This window comes from Nasonia vitripennis (assembly GCF_009193385.2).
Source record: "Nasonia vitripennis strain AsymCx chromosome 4 unlocalized genomic scaffold, Nvit_psr_1.1 chr4_random0009, whole genome shotgun sequence".
Lineage (NCBI taxonomy): Eukaryota > Metazoa > Arthropoda > Insecta > Hymenoptera > Pteromalidae > Nasonia > Nasonia vitripennis.
The window spans coordinates 388237-411189 of record NW_022279645.1 but is presented as its reverse complement, the minus strand read 5'-3'; the positions used below and the strand labels follow the sequence as shown (position 1 = coordinate 411189).

The 22953-nt window shown below is 37.6% G+C and overlaps 1 protein-coding gene across 17 annotated transcripts in view; it reads right to left on the bottom strand.

The window, feature by feature from the left end:
• The window catches only part of LOC100499182 (uncharacterized), a 300507-nt gene that overhangs the window by 163203 nt on the left and 114351 nt on the right, over positions 1 to 22953 (bottom strand). For 12 of the 17 annotated variants that reach the window (XM_032602048.1, XM_032602046.1, XM_031930110.2 and 9 more), the window contains 1 exon segment: positions 8900 to 9054. The exons of the other annotated variants lie outside the window; for them this stretch is intronic. In XM_032602048.1, coding sequence (XP_032457939.1) covers positions 8900 to 9054 — 155 coding nt within the window. 17 annotated transcript variants of the gene reach the window in all.

The window sequence follows — 22953 nt, the reverse complement described above, 5'->3', positions numbered from 1 at the left end:
AATAAAACATATCTTTAACATTATCAATTATTGAATAATTACATAAAAAAAATTAACATAAATTTTATGTGCGCATATAAAAAATAAATCAGTAAATTGATTATATATAATGATTTTTGAAACAATAGATACAAACCAAGCAAGTGTCAGCGATCGAGGTATGGCGTACTATTATTAATTATATTGATTAGGGTTTCATCTATTGTAAATAAATACTATTTATATCGTTTCACCGTCTCCTTCTTGCAGCATCATCCAGACGTCTACTTCGAGCAGCATCGACCAGTCATCCTCTGGACAGACTCAACCCCGACACCATCGGTCCTCTGTTTTAGGTAAGGAAGTCTGAGCTCAACTCAGTTACCTACGTTCCTTAGCATTAGTCTGAAAAGCACTTAGAGGTAGTCAACCTTAGCTCCTATGTTGATCTGCATCGGGTAGGAGAGTAGAGCTTAACTCTGTAACCTTCGTTCCTCGGCATCGGTCCAAGAAGCGTTTCGTATCTACTACTAAGTGGCCTTCGTCTAGCAATAGTTTTACTCGGCTGTTTTGCCTTGTCCTTCCCTTCTTTTCTCTTCATTATTTTTAACCTTCTTGAGAATGGTCCTTACGTAGTTGTTTACTGAGCAACAACCATCCTTTGATGTCAGTATAGCTGTCATCCTTGACTCAGGTGTCACTCTAGTCTGAAAGTAACACTCGAGTTCTTCTCGTTCCATTTCGTATCGCAAAAAGTCACAAAAGACATGCTCCGCATCATCATTTGCTTCCAAACATACTAGTTAATTTGGGTTGTCCTCTATCTTGAAGCAGTGTAAGTATACTCGAAAGCACCCATATCCGCTCAAAAACTACGTAAGGTAGTAATTTACTTCCCCGTGTCGTCTTTTGGTCCAGTTAAAAATACGTTGTATGAGGCGATGCGTCCATCGCCCCTTTTCACTGGAGTCCCATCGTCTTTGCCACTCAGCTAGGGTTTGTTCCTTGGCGGATTTCCAAACTACCTTTTGAGTATTCCCTTACGAACATAATCTGCACACAAACCTACAGAACTTTTCATAAATGTTGTTGTATGCCAACATACAGGTAATGTACAGGATTATGTGTAAGATAATGTATATGACAGTCTGTAGGTTGACCTTCGAGCATATACTTTTGGAGGTAGCAACCTTATGGCCGGACGCGTGACTAGGTAAAGAGAGAGATAGCTGCTACTGCAGTACATGCTATCTCTCTCTCTCGCTGAATCTGATTGGTTACTCGACGCGTCCTTCCAACTGTGACTTCTGCTTGATAAAACCTGCGAAAGATGTAATCACGATTTGTCAAGTTCTTGAAAAAATTTTAGATTATACTACAAATCGACCAAAGGTATTTATATTTATAAATTTAAGATTTTACACGTTCAAAAATATCCCGAGTAGGATGGTTTGCCCAATTCGCCACGTCCCCGCTTCTTTGTGATTTGAAAACCCACGTGACAAGAAATAGCCAATCAGATTCAGCGTGAATAGGTGAGGAGAGAGATGGCTGCTACTGCAGTACATGCTATCTCTCTCTTCACCTATTCACGCGTCTGGGCTGAAGGTGGCTACCTCCAGTAGTATATGCTCGAAGAGGTTGACCAGTTGATAGTTTAGCTGGATGACATGCAGAAAACATCATACATAAAATTCTAAAGAAAACCTAAATGCAGTGTGCACGTTGGTTTACAGTAAACCTGCAAGAAATTCTGCAAAAAATTCGCGAAATATTTGATATTGCTTACGAAATTTCTGAAATTTCGTAAGTTCAGAAAATACGAAAGTTCAGAAATTTCTGTAAAACTTTCTGCAGACCTCTCTGCATAGATATCTTTTTATTCAATGGTCTTTTCATGCTGTAGTTCTTTTATTGTGGCGCCTTCTACTAGTACTGCTTTAACCGCTTCTTAAAAGTCTGAGGTTTTGCCTTCTCTTATGCATTTAAGCTCCATAAGAAGATATCCCGCCACTATTCTGCATATTTTGTTTACGCTATCTCCCAGCTTGTTAAGTGAAGGGGACGCTTTTATTTTTGAAAAAATATCTGCATAGCTCTTTCCTTCTGCAGCCTTGATGATTAGAGCATCCGGTCTAGGAGTCTTGCCCACTTCGGTCCGTCCTTGCTGGTCCTATTCTGGTTTGTAACGCCAGGGACACTTTTTATTGTTGTTCGTCCCGTTTTGCGATACATCCTACATCCTTTGGTGCGGACTGGCAGTGTCTGATATGTTCGTCTACTTTTTTCTCTAGCTTTCCTATGCACTCCTCTTCTTTGTTACGCGGTTGTATGACTTCTTGCCGAGACTTTCTGTATTCTGCAATTTGTTTCGTTGACGAGTTGCTGTCAATGATCCTGGCACTAACAATGCTCGCCAAACTTTCATGGGTGCTCGTTCTTGGTTCAAGAGATTCCCTGCCTAAGTGAAGCTCTGACGCCATTAAATGGAACGTACTTTTCTTCTCTATCTTCCCTAGTTCTTCCAACGCCTTTGCGAGGCCCGTTTTGATCGGCCAGTGCACGTTGGTTTTGTGCTCGGCGTACTTGATTGTTTCCCTGATCGTATCGTTTAGGATCGTCCAGTAATCGCCTTGCGTAGTCGGATTGTGAGTTTGGGTCCCTGATAATGATGGTTCTTGCTTTACCTTCCCTTTCCTTTCTTCTCTTTGACTTGTTTTCACGACCTTGTGGTTTTGCCTCCCTCCCTCCCCAATCTCCATGGGACCAGCGCCGATCACCGGGGCTTTCATCGATCGGGATCGGCGGCGGGACTGGGCTCTGTGGCTTAACCCACTTGTGGTAATAATGTTATTAACTCACTGTCCATGTTCGATATATTTTCGGCGTTTCTTCCAGCATCCTGTTTGGTCCGCAAAACATATTTTATTTCTGATCTACCCTTCGGCTATCCGCCACCCAGGGGACGCACCACATACAGGATATCGGCATCCTCACGCGGATCCCCCCGCGCGCGCGTGTGAGTATCTGTAACGCTGATAAAGATCCCCCACATCACTCGTCAGTCAGCCGTCGGGACGCCATCATATTAAGAAGTCGCCCTGTCAGTCGCTCTCAGTCGAGAGAGAGAGAGAGAGAGAGAGAGAGAGTGAGAGAGAGAGAGAGAGAGAGAGAGAGAGAGAGATTAGATTAGATTAGATTAGATTAGATTTATTTGACGTACAATATGTTGTACGATAAATTGTATACAGCAGCAATAGTAGTACAGCAAAAATGTGTATTGTGAAAGTATGATAATGTGAAGATGGGTCAAGCGAGAGTGTGTGAGTGTGTGCGTTTGCGTGAGTGTGTACAGGCGTGTGTGTGTGTGCGTTTGAGTGAATGTGTACAAGCGAATTCAAGTGTTTGTGTTTTCAAGCTCAAGAAAGTGCTCTTTAGCTAGTCTCTTGAAACCTGAGACAGATGTAGTGTTACGAATGTGAGATGGTAGGTTGTTCCATAGATATGAGGCGCTGATATGAAACGAGTTCCTCAGCGTCTCCGTCGCGAATGTCGGAATATCCAGAGGTATCACCTCCCCCCTAACAGGCCGAAGTGTCACGCGGAAGTCAAAGTATGCCAGTACGTATGATGGTACGGCTGTGTTAAACATTTTTCTTAGGAAACAAACAGTGAAATACTTCCTGCGTCCGGCAGTGGTTAGCCACTGCAACTCCCACCTGTATGGGGAAATGTGCTCATCTCTTCTTACACCATAGATGTACCGAATTCCTGTATTCACGAGCCTCTGAAGTTTTAGGTCGAGTTCCTGCGTCAGGTCACAGTATACGAGGGAACAGTAGTCTATAAGAGGAAACAGGAGGGCCTGCACTAAGTGCTTGCGCAACCTGAGATTGGTGCTTTTCCTGAAAAAGTAAAGCACGTACATTAGTGTGTGAGCACGCTTACACACTTGTGTAATATGCTCCCTCCACGTAAGCTTAGAGTCGAGCACCAATCCCAGATTACGCACGGAAGATTCAAAGCTGACCTGGGCACCCCCTATGTTAATGAAAGTGTTAGCTGTTGAGGGTAATGCGTTTATGTAGTAGGGAGAGCCCAGGACAATTGCTTTAGTTTTAGCAACATTAAGTTTTAGCTTATTCTGTGCAGCCCAACCAGTAATCCTCTCAGCATTGGCACTCATCTTGTTTGATAAAGAATCGAGCTCTTCGAGGTGGCATTGACTGTAAATTTGCAAGTCATCCGCGTAGATGAGATGGAAAACATCGGTATCAAGGCAGAAACCGATGTCATTGATGTACAATGCAAACAGCAGTGGACCCAGAACGGACCCCTGCGGAACGCCGATGTTGAGACGCCGAGGAGAGGAACGTTCGTTATTGTCACCAACGACGGCCTGCTCTCTACCAGAGAGGTAGGAGGCAAACCAGCGGATGACTTGCTTTGAGAAGCCGAAGGTGGATAGCTTTCTCAGGAGCCTGACGTGACACACAGTGTCAAACGCCTTGCTAAAGTCAAAGAGAAGGAGTAGTGTTACTTTCTTTTTGTTTATCCCAGCTCTGGCATCATCAGTTAGCTTAATTAGGCCAGACTGAGTGCTGTGACCAGTGCGGAAGCCTGTTTGAAGGTTATCTAGTAATAGCCTTGATTCAAGGTATTCTGAGACTTGCCTATGCACTAGCCACTCCAGAGCCTTGGAGAGAAAGCAGAGAAGTGAAATCGGACGGTAATCAGTCAGGGCTGTTGGTGAGCTGACTTTGTTGAGTGCGCGCACAAGTGACATTTTCCAGGCAGATGGGAAGCAGGGTTCGCTAAGGGACAGGTTGAAAATATGACTTAGTAAGGGAGCAAGAACCGGCAAAGCTTTTGAGATGACAACCTGTGGGATGCCGTCGCTCCCCCTGGCCTGAGTGTCAAAGTGCGACACCGCAGCCAACACGTCCGATTCCGTTATAGGTTTGAATTCGAAATGTTCCGGGAGGTCAAGACTTTCCAGGGTAACAAGATAATCCTCAACAGCAGGAGCCAGCGGATCATTTGAGATCGCGCTGAAATGCGTGTTGAGTTCATCTGTGGTGAATCTAGATGGTAAGGGGGCCTTGGTGGCAGAAATTCCAAGTTTCTCCAGCTCTTTCCAGATCTCAGCAATATCAGTCAAGGTGGGCAGGCGTGAATAGTAATAATTCAGCCTGGCCTCCTCGACTTGTTTGTGAGCATAGTCTCTAGCTAATCTGTAAACGCGTCGATCTGATTCGAGCCTGGAGTCCCTGAAACGCCTGTAAAGTCTATTGCTCTCGGATACAAGGCCACGAAGAGCCGCAGTGTACCACGGGTGACGTTGTCGTCCTGGAGTCACAGTCCGCAATGGAGCGAGGTGGTTGATGGCGTTAGTGAGGTTAGCGTTGAGTAAAGATATGCAGTCGTCAAGTGATGAGGTGGTGAGAGATGACCAGTCACAATCGCTAAGAAAGTCTCTCAGCTTCTCAGCGCTGATTCCTTTAAAGTTTCTGTATGAGTATGTATTTGGTACGTAGCGTGGAATCTGTACGTCGAGAGTGGCCGTGATAAGGTCGTGTCCGTTGATGAAAGGTGCGTTTGTCTTCCAGTATGACTGCAGGCGATCCTGCTCGTCGATTAGGCACAGATCAAGCCAGGTGTCAGAACCCTGTTTATGGTGTGTGGCACCATAGGGAACGGACGAAAGGGAGTTCTCATCAATGAAGGCCCTGATGAAATTGGCATCTTCAGATGAGGATAGTTGGTCAGAGTTAAAGTCCCCCATTATAACCTTCGTGGAGTAGTTGTGCATGTGAGTTGTTAGTTCGTTAATAAAGTTAGAGCCTTGGAAAAAAGGAGCATGAGGTGGACGATACACAACCCCCACGAAGATGGGAGAAACTCCCTTGGCCGATATCTCACAAAAGAGGTATTCAGACTTGCCTGGCTTGCCGGACCATTCACCGTCGGATGTTGAAATAACACTAACCGTCAGAGATTTGTGTATATAGAGGGCCACACCTCCACCGTTTCTGTTTCTGTCTCGTCTGTAGAGCAGGTAATCATCCAGCGAAGGGATGGATGTCACCTTCTCGCTTAGCCAGGTCTCAGTAACAGCTATTACGTGGAATAAAGAGCGAGTGGATAAAAAGAGCCTGATCATCTCAATGTGACCCGTGAGAGAGTTCGCATTAAAATGACAGACCCTTAGACCTTCAGACAGAGATACCTTAGAACCCGATGAAGACACGGCGGATGAGCTTGATGGCGGACGTGGTGGGATGAAATGTATGTGTGGCAGCTTCATTGTGGAGTGATGTTTACGGCGAGCGGGATCCGAGCTAAAAAATTATCCAGCTCGGCGTCGGTAGTAATGACGGTGGCACGCTCGTTGTCATCGTTGCAGCGGACGAACAGTCTCCCGTCCCTGACGAACGTTCGGCAGCCCTGCCTCCTCTTGGCTTCCAGCCTAGCCCGTGAACGCAGCTTGTGGACGTCGGTGGGGAGTAGCTCATTGATGTTTATGAGCCCTTGGTGGTCAGGGCTCAGAGCTTTGGCCTCCTCCATCACGGTTGCGTCCAGCTCGTTGGTGTGGAGCTTGCGTTTACGAGCTTTGGCAACGACGATTGCTCGTGCTAGTGCACTCGACGAGAGGGTGACGGCCAGTGGTGGCAATCTGCCGTCACTCCTGGCGGTGTTCCGGGGTGCATCGAGCCTACCCATGACCCTGACGGATGCAATATCTCTCCGCAGGACCGTAGGGTCAAGTGCGTTTATGACTGCAAACGCGAGAAGATGCAGCGAGGTCTCACGGGTGTAGTGCAAGCCCGTGATAACAACAACACTATTTGAGGTCTGCTCCTGCCGTCGTTTGACCTCAGCCAGCTCACTGCGGAGGCTGCTAATTTCCGCAGCGCTGCTGCTGTTGTTGCTGTTGTTGTTGTTGTCCTGCTGCAATGCTGGGCGCCTCGATGAGAGATATTGGACTTGCGCCTGCAACTCGGTGATGGTGGACTCAGCATTAAGTATGCGAGTCTTGAGTGCAGGCAGCTCATCGAGGGCCTTTAGGCGCTTCTCCAGCGGGCTAAGACGTTGCTCAATTCTCGAGATCCTCTCCGACACGATGTTTTGTGTCTGGATGGCTTCCGCATGAGCATTGCGGATGTCATCGAGAGCTTCACGAATGTCCTTCAATGCAGCTTCGATGGTTGGTGATGAGCGAGCTGGTAAAGTACTTCGTGAAGTGTTGGCTGATGGTGGTGCCGATCTCGTCTTCTTAATCCCCGGTTGTTTTGGGGTGGTCTTAGCCGCTGTTGTCGCAGTCACCCCCGCCGCCGATGTTGACCTGGGCCCCGCTTTGGCACCCTTGGCGTCCGCACAGGGAGGACAGGCTATAAACTGCCTATCGTTTACCACGACTGTCTTGATGTTGATGGAGTTCAGACATTTGACGTGGTAATGGAGCTTGCAAAAAGCATACCTTTTCGGCTCCTTGTGCTGAATAGGCTGTTTACAGCTGCCGCATTGCCGAAAAGGCACTTCCCCGCTCTTTTCGCCGTTTTCACTCATTTTCGTCGATAACTTACTGGCAGTCGGTAGAGCAGAAATTCGTGATGTGATGTTAAGTTATCGACAGAGTGGTAGAGTCGGTGTTATAACTCTTACGGCTAGATGGAGCGTTAGTGTAAAGAGCGAGAAAGCACCGACCTCAAACAATGTGCAGACGCCTTAGAAGTTCTCCCTCGATGCGGTAGATGTCTCCTCGATGTTGATTAGGAGCGGAGAGAGACGCCGTGCGAGCGGGAAACCAAGCCAAGCCGAGCCGAGTAGATTTTGATGTTAGAAGCCGTGCAGAAAGTTTGTGCAGAAAAGATGTTGAAAATAAATTGCAACCTTCAGCGATTTATATATCGTCGTAAAGGTTGCAAAAAAGAGCGTGCAACAATCTACAACAAAAGAGGGCCCGAAGGCAAGAAGCGGCAGAAAAGCAGTGCTAAAGTAGGAGCAGAATGAAAAGCTGTCAAAGTGACTCACCAGAGAGAGAGAGAGAGAGAGAGAGAGGGGGGGAGATGGAGAGAGAGAAAGAGAGATGTTCTCTCCAAAGCGCCTTGAAAAACTCGAGGCACTTTAGATAAAGATGAGAGGCAGTTCTTTCCAAAGTGCCTTTAAAAATCAGAGGCACTTCGGATAGACGAAGAGGGGGGAGAATGACTCTCCAAAGTAGAAATGGCGCCATGGAGAGTAAACAATCTTGACCTTGACCCTCGATAGCTTGGTTGGGGGATAAAGTTCAGCTTTGTTCGCATTCTTCATGGTGCCAGGGTACTACTTAAGGTTTTGAAAAAAGCAATCAAGATGTAAAAAAACATTTATCCAGAAGAAAAGTGCAATGTAGGTGGCGGTCGTAGCGCGACGAAAAAGCTTCTGCCTTGCGAGCCAGAGAATCTTGGTTCAAGCCCGCGATCCGTCACTATTTCGTTATAATGGAATCCTTCAAGCTTTTTTATTTTATTGTAATTTTGGAATTTGAAGGCACGTATAACATTTCCGCACCTATTCTACGTTATCATAAAGCCATAATGAAGTCAGTTAGCTCTTCTATTGTTTCAAGAAAGGCTATTTGAGTTTTTGAATTAAAGCGTAATAAAAAACATTGTCACTAATTATAAAAGTAAGCCATTATTTTTCTACCAAGTTTTGGTACATAATAATATTTTTATATTAGCATTCGTCAAAGTTGCAATTCTATGTACCTGTTATAAAAATATATAGTTTCTAAAACAGATGCCACCTTGTGTCATGCTTAATTACTCTGATCGATTACATTAGCACAGATGCTAAGCAATCAAATAGGAATGTAAAATTTTATGCATCTGTTACGAAATATACTATTAATTTTGAAAAGGTACATTCCACTCACTTTCGAGACATTCTGAGTCCAGTCTTTAACATCAGATCAATCCTCAAAGAACTTACAGAAATATTCATTATTTTGCTCCCTTTATCTTCTGTTTCGTAAGTTGAATCATCTGCGTCATCAATAGCGGATTCCGTTATTGGAGTACTAGTGAATTGCTATTTTGAACGTACAGAAAAATCATAAATTTTTGTTAAATTATATTTTATCAAAAGCCTTTAAAACAAAGATAAATCGTCAAACTAAGTATAACAAAACTGAATAGTACATTGTGCAACAAGGGGAGAAAATAAGCTATGTCAAGCGTGGTTGATGTGTTCAGCACGAGTCGGAGTCGAGGGCGCCCGAGACGTAGACGAGTGCTGAAAACACTTCACCCGAGTTTGACATAGCTTTTATTTCCGTGTTACACGCCGTGTTTTTTCCAACAAGGGCATGAAAGGGATTTTTTTTATGCGTGAAAGTTGGGTAGCGGATCATGCATTGTAAGTCGTGCACAAAAAATTTGCGAAATTTGAGAAATTTAAAAAATTTGAGAAATTTGAAAAATTTGAGAAATTTGAAAAATTTGAGAAATTTGAAAAATTTGAGAAATTTGAAAAATTTGAGAAATTTGAAAAATTTGAGAAATTTGAAAAATTTGAGAAATTTGAAAAATTTGAGAAATTTGAAAAATTTGAGAAATTTGAAAAATTTGAGAAATTTGAAAAATTTGAGAAATTTGAAAAATTTGAGAAATTTGAAAAATTTGAGAAATTTGAAAAATTTGAGAAATTGGAAAAATTTGAGAAATTTGAGAAAGGCTATAGCCGGGTTACTATGGTGAAATGGCCCCCTTGGAAAATGTATATATGTTATATACCATTCGATGGGGGATAAAAAAAAACTCCCATAGCCAAATTTTTAGCTCTCTGCCTAGTGCGCATGCGCAGTAACGTCGATAAACGTGTTTTTTTGATTTTATTTTTTTCTGAAGTCCCTATAGGATAAAAATTTTTTTAAAAATTCACATTGGTGTATTTTTATGTCATGAATAACTGCAATTTTTTTGGGATTACATAACCTCAAATATCGGATCTAAAAAAATTATTAAAGTTTTCAATCGATATTTTGACCCCCTTGTTTTTGAGGTGCAACTTTTTAAGTAGACTTTTTTTGTGTACTTTTTCCCGTTCTTTACGATGGCACTAACGTTTTTTCCTTAAAAATGGTGGCACAACTCGATTTGAGCCAAAAACTGATTTTTTTGCCATTTTTTCACGTTTTTAGCTGGTTATGTTACAATTTAGTTACTAAAGTGACTCCTTTTGAGTAGTTTTGCATATCTTCCCATGAAAACATAATCAAATGAAATATTTTGTTCGCTCCAAGCCGTATTTTTTATATTATCTTACGTTTTCAATGATGGTCTTATCAGAATTGTGATATCACCTTATTATAAAACTGATGGCTAATGTTATGTTCTTTTTAAACGTTCTGTGATTGGTCGAAAGTATTGTCTCTGTCGCACTTTTTTGTTTATTGTTTATTTTTATTTATAATATAAGGTTATGCTTGGCCGCGCGGTTGACGCGGCGGCTGCAATGCAGACGATCTGCGTAGTGAATGGTCAATCATAAAATTAAGAATTATCAGGAGCATAAACAAATAAAGTATTTTGATTTCTTAATTAATTAAACGATGCGCAAACCAATGGCCAACATTGTTTTTTTCAAAACTAATTTTTTTTTTTCTTATAATTGTCTATATAAGGGAGAAAGTACAATACGTCCCGTCCCGTCCCGTACCGACCCCGGGACATACCGTCTGAAATAAGTCACTTTTATATTATTGGCTAATTCTGTTCGATAACCCAATCGACGGTACAGAATTAGCCAATCCCGTAAAAACAGCTTATTTCAGACGGTATGTCCCGAGGTCGGTACGGGACGACGGACTCAATTGTACTTTCTCCATAATATACTAATACAAGTGAATGGTGAAAACGCTGTTAGTATAAGTTTATAACTTTTAAAGTAAATTAAAATCTAGCAAATAAAAATTGTTTCGATTTTTCTTTTTACTATTTCGGCTTTTGACTGATAATTGATAGCAATACTAGAAAAAATAATAAAGTAGTTAAGTATTTATTTTCAAATACATTGGAGTTAGTTGGAACCGAAGGCTGACGCGGCTACTTTAAATCTTTCTGCTGTTTACTTCAAAACTAACAATCTTGTATATTTAAAGTGAGTACTATATATTTTACATATCTTTTAAAAAAATGAAGATTTAACAAAGTTTTTCAAAAGTTTTGACATCACAGATTATATGCTTTGATATTAGGGTTATATGTATTTCTAATACATATTACACAATAAATTAATATTTTGTTAAATAACTTCTTTAAAATCAAAACCTATTATTAATATCTAAAATGTTATTTTTATGCCGACACTTTGAGTTTTGAAAAAAATACTGTAACCAACCTACTGATAAATAAAAAATCTCCCATGTATTTATAATAAATACACTTGTATTTTACCGGTATATGCAGAGTAAGACTTATTAATGGGTAGAAAAATAAAATTTTTATTATAAATTCTGTAGTATTAAGAGTAATTGTATCAAAAATAATGACAGATAATATAGTAATATAATAATATGATATAATAATATAATAATATGATATAATAATATAATAATATAATATAATAATATAATAATGTAATAATAATAACAGATAATTATTAGACCTTTTTATACGCTAAATAAGAAAAACATGTTGTGTACGTTATTAAATTCTTGCATAAAATCAAAAGTTTAAACCAACATTAAATTATAAACTGTTTTAGTACTCGCATAAAGATCCGATCTTATCCTAAAACAAAAATAGCAATCAGATTTTAAATCAATAAGCTAACAAAAAAGTAATTAATAAAAATGAATTTTCAATCCTATAGATATAGATATACGTACAATGCATGTAAGGGGAACGAGTCTTTATCTATTTAACTTAACCAATTTAGGCTAATCACATAAAGTAAAATGAGAAATTAGTTAAACATAAAGTTGTTGAAACTATTAACTAAATAAAATTAAGAAGGAAAAACATTTGAATAAAATATGACAATAAACTTTTGCTAGAAACGGATTTGACGATTGATGAGTTGCATGTTTTGATGTAATGCGGTATATTAATTATACAAGTATGATTAAATTGATAAAATATAGAAAGTCTTGAACAATAATTAATTTGTTTATGTATAAAATACTGTCAAATTAATAAAAAATGCACATAAATATCTGCATATGACTATATATGATGTGATTTTTACTATAGTTAATTATTATGAGATGAGAAAAAATATTTGGTTTTACATAAAAACAATACATGAGAAATAATAAAAATGAAAAATAGAACTAATAGGATGCGAACTTATTAATTGTCAATTAACTTTTAAGTTAAAAAAATGTAAAATGAATAAAGTAAACACAAGCTAACCTATGCTTTAAACACATACGTATATGAAACATCATTAAAAACAACATTATTTATTTATTTTAAAATACACTATTATTCATGTCTAGATACAAGAACATATTTTTACAAAAAAACAAATTGAATATAATAATTTCATAGGTTTGTTGATTTTATAAAATCACTAGGTGCAAGCACTTCAATACAGTTTTTATGACAAAAAAAAATTATTTGCTTAAAAAACTTATAAATGAAATACAACTTATTTCACTTTTACTAGGCAATATTATTTTTTTACTTTTCATGTAAAGCTACTGAGAAAACTGGATTATACAAGAACTTAGATTATAATATTTTTGTAATATTTATTATTCATTCTAGTTTTTAATTTAAAAAAAGGCAAACAATTTTTTTAGATTTTTAAAAACTAACTAACAGCATTTTTAAATGTATTGTAAAATATTTATATTTTATTATTTCAGAAGTGATCTTCTTGTCTAATGGTTAAATAAATATGGCATCTAATAGTAATGAAGAGTCAGATAACATCAGGAAACGCGATGATCGAAGATGTGCCATGTGTAATATTTATATTAGAAAATCAATTGGTCGAGAAAAGGAAATCGAATCTGAAGTTGAAATCGAATATGCTAAACAATTATCAAATAAAGATATTTACATCCATGATGTAATTTGTGATTCATGTAGAAAGCGATTAGCCAAATACATATCAAGCTCTAAACCTAAAAAGGTTAATGTTCCAGCAACTGCTTCGTCTCAAGATTCAAATGTTTCTGAATCATTTTCTCAGCTAACTGTCACTTCATCATCTCAGGAAAGTACACAATCATCTGTATACACAATAAAGGAACAAAAAGTACGAGCAACCACGGAATTACTTATTCAAAGGACGATTGCGACACATAAATATTGCTTTGTTTGTGAGTACCAAAAACAGACTAATAATATATTAGTTCCTTTAGAGGCCCGAATTCAAGTTTATAGTAAAATGAATGTTTTTATTCCACATGGCAATAGATGCTGTAGCACACATTTAATTAAAAAAAGATTTTATGAAGATGAACTAAATAAAATTAATATTTTTTCCACTACAAGTACGGTATATATTGATGACTTACTACAATTTTTGAGTCAATTATCAATGAAAGCAGACGAAACTTTATTAGATACAGTAGCTGAATTTTCCATGCCTGAAAAAAAATTGAAAGTTTTTACGGGATTAACGTGGGAAAATATTAATTATCTTAAAGATCAACTCACTTCTCTGAAGAATTCCTGTGTAAGGACAGCGACACAAGCCATTGTCGTATTTTTATTCAAAATGCGCTCTGGGAATTCTAACTCGCTCATCTCTACAATATTTGACATTGAAAGCGATCAACAAGTATCTCGTTTTTGTCAATCAGTATTATTATCTTTCGAAAAAGATTTACTACCAAAACACTTTGGATTAGAAAATGTAGACAGAAATGAATTGATTGAAAATCAAACTTCTAATATGGCAAAGAAATTACATCCTGGTAAACAACTTATTTTGATTGCTGATGGTACTTATATAAGGCATGAAAAAAGCTCTAATAACGAGTACCAAAGAAAATCTTATTCAGGCCAAAAAAAAGTTCCTCTGACTAAACCATTTACTATATGTACTACTAATGGTTATGTTGTTGACCAGTTAGGTCCATATCTTGCAAATAAAAATGATGCTACAATACTGATTGAAATATTGGAAGAGAAGCAGAATATTTTACAGAAACTTCTTCGCCAAGGGGACATTTTTATACTGGATAGAGGTTTCAGGGACATTAAACAAAAATTAGAAAATATGGGTTATATTGTTTTGATGCCTGCACTCAAAGGTTCAATATCTCAACTTTCTACGCAAGAATCAAATGAAACAAGATTCACGACAAAACTGCGATGGGTTGTTGAAGCAGTGCACGGAGTTCAAAAGAAAAAATATAGGTTATTAGATCACAAACTTGATAATACAATGGTGAAAAATACTGGATCTTATTGTAAAATTTCTTGCTACTTAAATAACTTGTTTGGCAAACGCCTAGATTCTGATGAAGACATGCAAGATGAAATATTTAGTGCTATGCAATCTAGAAAAAATGTTGAAAATACATTAGCAGTTTTAGTAGCAGACAAAAGATGGAGTCGTCGGAAACTACCATTTAAAATAATAACTTCGGATGATTTACCAGACTTTCCTGAATTAACAATAAAAGATTTGAAAATTCTGTTTACAGGAACATATCAGCTTAAACAGACAATATCTTACTTAGCGGAAATGCTTGACGCAGATAATAATTTGAAGATTGGATATTCAAAAGAGACTAACAATATTCTCAAACTTGAAGTTCAATCCAGGCATATTAACAGAAAACAATACAAATGTTTCGTTGAGTATAAACCAAATGGTATTGGTTATTCTAGCATCTTAAGACACTGTTGTGATTGTGCTAACGGTAACCGTACTATAGGATGTTGTGCGCATATTGCTGCCATAATCTATTATCTTTCACATGGAAGATATTTATCAAAAATCATACGACCAGCTGAAATTCTGTTTAAAATGTTTCTTAATGATCAAATTGAAGTGTGTATTGATGAAGATAGTGACAATGATGAGTGAATCATTTTTTCTATTGTGAACATTCGTTATTTTTAAAAAGCTACTTGTATACGTTCCATAATTTATTTTAAATAGCCTATGAAGATAATAAATTATACTTTGTACGAATTGAACATACTTAACTTCAATTCCTTTTTACCTGATAATTATTACTGTCAATAGATTTTGAATAATCAATTAAGTAGAGGCAGATAAGCCAAATATGGCCTTTTTAAGACCAAAGTACCCTCAAACGATCGATTTCAAGGCTATGTTTAGCTAAAAACAGGCTTTTTTGCGTGAAAACCCTTGCATTATGACATTTTTAGGTTAGTTTTGGGTTACATGGTACCAAAAATGGCCTTTTTCGGCGTTAAATCACTCAAATGAGGGCATTTTTAGGTTAAAGAGAAAAGCAGACACTGACAGCGGCGATATTCTTTTTATATATAGAGAGAAACCCTTTATTACCTCAAATTCTGATAAGACCATCATTGAAAACGTAAGATAATATAAAAAATACGGCTTGGAGCGAACAAAATATTTCATTTGATTATGTTTTCATGGGAAGATATGCAAAACTACTCAAAAGGAGTCACTTTAGTAACTAAATTGTAACATAACCAGCTAAAAACGTGAAAAAATGGCAAAAAAATCAGTTTTTGGCTCAAATCGAGTTGTGCCACCATTTTTAAGGAAAAAACGTTAGTGCCATCGTAAAGAACGGGAAAAAGTACACAAAAAAAGTCTACTTAAAAAGTTGCACCTCAAAAACAAGGGGGTCAAAATATCGATTGAAAACTTTAATAATTTTTTTAGATCCGATATTTGAGGTTATGTAATCCCAAAAAAATTGCAGTTATTCATGACATAAAAATACACCAATGTGAATTTTTAAAAAAATTTTTATCCTATAGGGACTTCAGAAAAAAATAAAATCAAAAAAACACGTTTATCGACGTTACTGCGCATGCGCACTAGGCAGAGAGCTAAAAATTTGGCTATGGGAGTTTTTTTTTATCCCCCATCGAATGGTATATAACATATATACATTTTCCAAGGGGGCCATTTCACCATAGTAACCCGGCTATAGCCTTTAATAAATAATTGAAAAATTAAATATGTCTTTTTATACCTTTGAATACCCCACCCGTCAGCCATCTTTGGATATTCTACCCATCGGCCATGACACTTCACATACGAGCGGGATAATCCAAAGTTTCATTTAACGGTGGGTGTACATTGAAATAATGTGTTAATGTAAAATGAATAAAATAAGCCTGAATAAAAAATTATATGTATATATAAACGTTGAATAAAATTTAGATTTAACTTTATATCAGCGTATTAATTTTGCTGTAATTTTAAATAAAAAAATTAAACAAAATTATACATATAGAGAAAATCGTCATATCTGATCATAGTATTACATCTGGTTTAAATTTGATACTTGATTTCAGGATGAAAAGAGACCCCGAACGCTCTGTCGGTATATGCAGGAAACGTTATCACTGATTTCAGGCTGAAAACAGACACAGAGCTCTTTACCCATCTCTATCGGTATATGTAGTTCATCATCAAAAATGCTTTAATATTTTTGGTTTCTGTCCAAGTACCCAAGACTTCAGTGCGCATGCGCTTTCAGCTGCACATACCGGTGTTTTACATAGTTTGTGATTGTTGCATGTTGTATAACTCTTCTTTCGTAGCTCTTTCAAAGATGGACATCTCATTTCACCAAGGTCAAAGACATAAGGTATCTTCGTAAGGTATCTCTCCATCGTTCCAGGAGATTCCTAGATAGTTGTGTTCTAACCACCGGTTCTCACATTTTCTCCATCTCAGTAGGGTGTTCCAAGAGTACGGTGGTCGAAAGAGCAAGATTTGCATCTTCCTTGAGAGCAACGATCGCTACTTCTTTGAAGATGAACTCGTTGCAAGTGCTCTTGAAGCCTTGGATATCTACTACGTAGGCCATGGCGAAATGATTATTAAAACGTATCTGGATCCTCTTTATACTGCTTGCGAGAGCTAGTCAACCAATCAGATGACAACTTCCCCCTCCACTTTCCTCTTAGTCAATCAGATCAATGCTTCCCCTTCTACATTCTTACGAACCAATCAGCATTACAGCTTTTCTACTGCATTATAGTGGGGAGACCTCTACTTAAGAAAAAATTGATGCTTAAAAAATCATTATTGTTCATCGACTCGTGGAGTAAGGAGCTGCTGTGTAAAAAGTGACAAGTTATATAAAAAGTTTTGTGTAAAAGTGCCAAGAGAGCATCGAACGAAAGTGTACAACGAACTTCTTAACTGCTGAACTACAATCTGGTGGATGCTGAATCATTAAAGGAAGTGTAAAAAGTGACAAGTGCTGTGAAAAAGTGTAACGCTATCAGACGTTGAATCGCTGCTGAACGACAAATTTCTGCTAGACAACCTAAAAAGTGATAAGTGAAAATAGTGCAACGTTTTAACAAAACTGTCGAACGACGAATTGCTGTCCAAAAAACTGCCGAACATCATTTTCTCCATTAATAAGTGAGTAAAAAAAATGGATTTAACAAACGAATTTGTAGACATAGTGAAAGAGTTGTGGCGTATTGTAAAATATGCTTGTGATGGAGACTTAAACTCTAGCGACTTGCAAAGATCGATTGACTTAACCTCTAAAGCTATTAGTGAAGTGAAAGAATTGATAGAGTCATCAGCCTTAAATATTTATAAGAAAAAGACATGTCAAATTTCGTGTGGTCAACTTTATAGTATTCATCGATTACTCAACAACTGCTTACTAAAAGTTGGCAGTGGACTTGAAGGGGTTACTCCTAGTGTGACGTGGGATGATACTAAATCAGCATTCAAAAATAATCTCAAAACTGGAGTTATAACAAACGTGAAACATATGGACATAATCTCATTCATGGAAGACGCACGTGTTCTCTTTATGTTGAAAATTGAAGAAGCGTTACTAGTGCATAAGACGATAAAAGTTGACACAATTCTCGCTGCAGAGTATATGATTGTCGAAGAAAATAAAGAAATTGTGGAAGTGAAATATTTCAACACAAAGTCTGCTTCAATCTACGCAACTAGTGACTTAAAAGAGTGATTTGCAGCTAACGATTAAGCAGCCGATTGAACGAGATATGGAAGAGTTCCAGGAACGAGACTCCGGATGGACTTTAAGGAGCATTCTCAACTTAACGGTGAATATGAAAAAATTTAGCGCCATGAAAGCTGCTTCATACATCGAGTTACCAATGGCTATACAAAAGAAAAGAGCATGTGTCAATGTTCAAAATCAAGACAACGAATGCTTTAAATGGGCCATTCTCTCAGCTTTACATCCTGTAGGTATAAATGCACAGCGAGTTTCAAACTATCAAGCCTATGCGAATGAGTTGAACTTCAAAGATATTGAATTCCCAGTATATGTAAAGCAAATACCGAAGTTTGAGAAGCAGAATAACGTCTCTATAAATCTCTTTATACTCAAGAAGAAGGGTAGTGTATTTAACGTGTCGCCATGTCACTCGACAGCTTCAAAGAAAGATAAACATGTGAACCTGTTGCTCGTCGAAGACACTTATATAGATGAGAACGAAGAAGAACGACAAGGAAATTTGAGAATTCCATGATTCCATTACGTATGGATTAAAGATTTGTCTTCACTATTTTCATTATAAGCCAAAATTGAAAGCTCACGTAGTCGACTGTTTACAAGCAAATATGTGCAAAGTGTTGTTACCTCAAGAAAAAGACAGCGTGCTGGAATTCAAAAACGTCAACAACAAAGAGAGAGTTCCAATAGTTGTGTATGCAGACTTCAATCCAGATACCTGATCCCCGGTCAGACGGATACTCTACCGTGGGGTCATTACATGATTGATGGATATCAGCTTATCGAGGAAGATGAGCCATCTACGAAGAGAGTCAGATTACATTAGGTATGCTATAATCATTTATAATTAATATAATAACAATTATAATTGTTATTATATTAATCATACATTTTGTTTCAGATCACAGCTCTATTGCACAGACTCCCTGCCGACCAATCCGATGTGTGAGCCGCCGTCACCGCTGGTAGTAGTGGTGGGGAAGACAATACTTAAGGAAGCCCAACGCTCTCGAAATCATTCTCGATCAACGAGCTAAAGAGCAAAGACCTCAAAGATGGACGCTATCAACAAGATTGCCAGCGGAGGATTCCTTCCCACGAAGAAGATGTCTGAGCTACAGACCGGACAGAAGCATATGATGACATCCCTATGTCCAGTCAAAACCAGATATGGACTGAGAATTGTGGCTACTCTAGACGATGAATATCAGCTGTTCCTCCCTCCTCGTGTATCAGCTGCATTGGAGAAGGACAAAGAGACCTTTGAGAGTATGTCTAGTCAAGCCAAGGAGTTGAAGCTGTCCCTGATCTCAAAAGGCGAAAATAACATTGAATTTTGTATTGTCTGAATGTTAACCATTGTAAATAATTGTTTAAATAAATAAAGGAAGTTAATGGAGAGATAGTTAACTATGGTTGTATCTCACAGGTGAGAGCGAAGGTGGGGCTCTCATCACTTCCAAAAAAAAAAAAAATGAAAATTATATTTCAGTCTTATCAATCCAACTATTATGTGAACATCAAACCCTAACCATTTAACGTATACTTGTTTTCCACGCTTCTTCAAGACATTCTTTACAAGATAAACATCTAGATACTTCGCCTTCAAGAGCTCCTGCTCGTAGAATCCACCTGTGATTGGATTATCTTGATAGTATTTCAGATGATACGTAACTGGGTTCGTTGCTGCAACTCTACTTATTGTGAAAATCTCAGTTAACCAGTTATGTGTATAGCCTTTCTCGAAAACTTGCTTCACTTTACTCAATCGTACCTTATCACCAATCTTAAACTTAGGCTTCTTCGTCAATCTACTCTCACAAGTAAATCTTTTGAAAATCTGAGATTGATTAGCTGTAGACACTTCGTTGGGTTTCATTCTAATAGTTCGATGCTTGGTATCATTGTACGTTGTGATCAAATCAGGTAAGATTTTTAACCACTTATAATTACCTTGCAAACTAAATTGAATCCACATCTTGTTCTTGAGTGTACGATTAAACCGTTCACATATAGAAGCTTTTAAATTACTATACGTTGAGTACAGATTGATCTTATACTGTTTCATGAGAGTTTGAAAGTTGGTATTATAAAACTCTGTGCCTCTATCCGTATGTAGATTCTTAGGTACTCAACCTTGACGAAGTATGGACTTCATTGCTGCCGCAACTTCTTCTCCAGTCTTTTTCTTCACAGAAACAGCCCATGCAAACTTAGAGAATACATCTATGACCTATAACATATATCTAAAACTCTTATTTTCTTTAGCATAAGGTTGCATCTCTATTAAATCAGCTTGTCAAGTCTCATCTAATCCTCGAACATCAAAACTGCGATGAGGATAATTCCGTTGAGCTAGTTTATGAAGTTCTTCAACTACTACTTTTTTATGTTGCATTTTAAACGTTTGCAGAATGAATGTTGCTTGTGATCTGTGACACAGCCTCTTTTATAGTATCGATTTCTAGCTTGTAGGTAAGTAATTTTAAATCAAATTGCTCTCTGCATGCTTCCAAAAGAGAATCTAAATTGTTTAAGTCTCTTTCTACTCGGGATATTAAATCTAGAATTTTTTGGTTTTCCGTTTGAAGTTGAAACAAACTGACAGCCTCATCTATTTTTTGTGCATCTCCCACGTTGCATAACCTCTTTTTATCCGTGTCGTATTGACCATCTGTTGTGATTTTGAAACCAAAACCAGGAGAGCCACGACTTCCCTCACTCTTTTTTAAATTATGTCCGAACACATCGACACTCATTTTGATAATGATGTTTGTAAATGAAACAGCTCAATATATATACCCTCCTTCGCGAAGTTCTTCTGTGATTGAGTGAATCTCATTCAAATGACTAGGATTGCCGGCTGATTGTTCGGCTCTAAGTAAGCGTAAACGAACAACTAGCTCATTTAGATCGTCCCAGTACACGTAATCCATTCGAGTATCCACTAAGCAGAGGTTAGATAATGTCAGTATATTTTCTACTGTTATGAATACGAATTGGTTGTGTGCTCAAATATTGCTTTTTATGAGCATTTGTTGCTTCCAGAATACTTTGTGCCAGTACCGGCCTGTGCCAGAAACGGCGTGTGCCGATAACGGCATATGCTGGTGACGGCGTGTACTCATAACGGCATGTGCTGATGACTGATGATATATATATATATATATATATATATATATATATATATATATATATGTGTATATATATATAAGAGTATAAACATGGGATATTACAAATTTATTCAGCTAGGACTGTATTTATCACTCGCTGAAATGTCCTAGCAGAGTTCTTGAGACCGAACGGTAAAAAAAGAAATTCAAATCTTCATTCAATTCAGTCGTAGCAAAATTAAATAACTCTTCAAATTTGTTGCCGATTTCTATTTGAAACTCTGATCATTCTACTTGGTTGTTTACTATTTTTGGCTACCTTACAAATCTTTATTTGTTCAAATCTTAATTTAAATGTTAAAAAAATGTTATACACAAAAAGGTGGCATAATAAACGAAAAAAAGAAAAAATTCAGTATTTTCATCGCTAAACCATTTCTAAGCATTAAAATAAAAATTCCTGCATTCATACTAAAACCACAGGTGTACAAAGTTTCCTCCTTGAATTTGAGCCCAAAAGAACCATTTGTTTACTTGGAATCCTACGGACAATAAACAAATTCACAAAACATTGCACCGAGTGCCACAATGGGCCAGCAGGGATAATTAAGGTTTTAGCACGGTAAAGTTAAAAGTATTAATAATAAATCTTTATGAAAATTGCAGATTGATATTTTGAAATCAACTGAGATAAGGAATATATCTTTTCTCCGTTTGATATACTAATCATATATACAAAAATATGCGATGTAACGTCTTCAAAAGATCTTATTGTTTACAAAGCGATCAGCAGCGTCGATAAATATTGTAACATCTAAAGAGCAAATATTATTCCATAAATCGACTTGCTCTAGAGAATGAAATACAATATTATGTAAAATGGAACGACTCCAACTTGATGAATGGCAAGAGAAAAGTTATTATTCAATTTCTTTAAGAATAGTGCACCTACAATATCCCTAGTTAATTTGACTTCATATTTTTCAATGTACTTATGGTGTTTATATGATGTTCTAATAAATAAAAAGAAAATTTTAGTTGTTTACCAATAAACAAAATGAAACGGGCATGGTAAGTTACGTAGTAATTATCTTGAAAGTTGTTCCTTGCTTCATTATGATTAAATATAATAAACTTGACTTTGTTTGATTGATCTCAGTTCTTTTCTATCTGTAATTTCGTTTCGGAATATATCAAACTCACCTAACCTTTTACTTTTTTAAAACTTAATTTTTTTTAGAGATTTCAGTCCTTCTTAGTACATTTTTTTGAGTATTTCATATTCAACGTCGTAAAAATAAAATATAAGCATCTTTTGCACCTTTCGACCATAGCTTTTTGGTAACATTTTTATCATTAACATGAAATCACTGATTGTTCTGATATACACCACCGACCACCCTCGAATTATTTCTACACCTAGATACCAAGAACCACGGTGTTAACTACCCAGACCTCGTAATCGGCCACCCTATACACCTAGACACCTTCCTCGAATGATTTATTTACCTAGACACCAAAAACCACGATGCGAACTACCCAGACCTCGTCATCGGCCAACTTTTACACCTAGACACCGCCCTTGAATGATTTTTACACCTAGACACCAAAAACCACAGAACACACCACCTAGACCTCGTCATCGGCCACCTGGTACACCTGGACACCGGGTTCAAATGATTTTTACACCTAGACACCAAAAACTACGGATCGCAC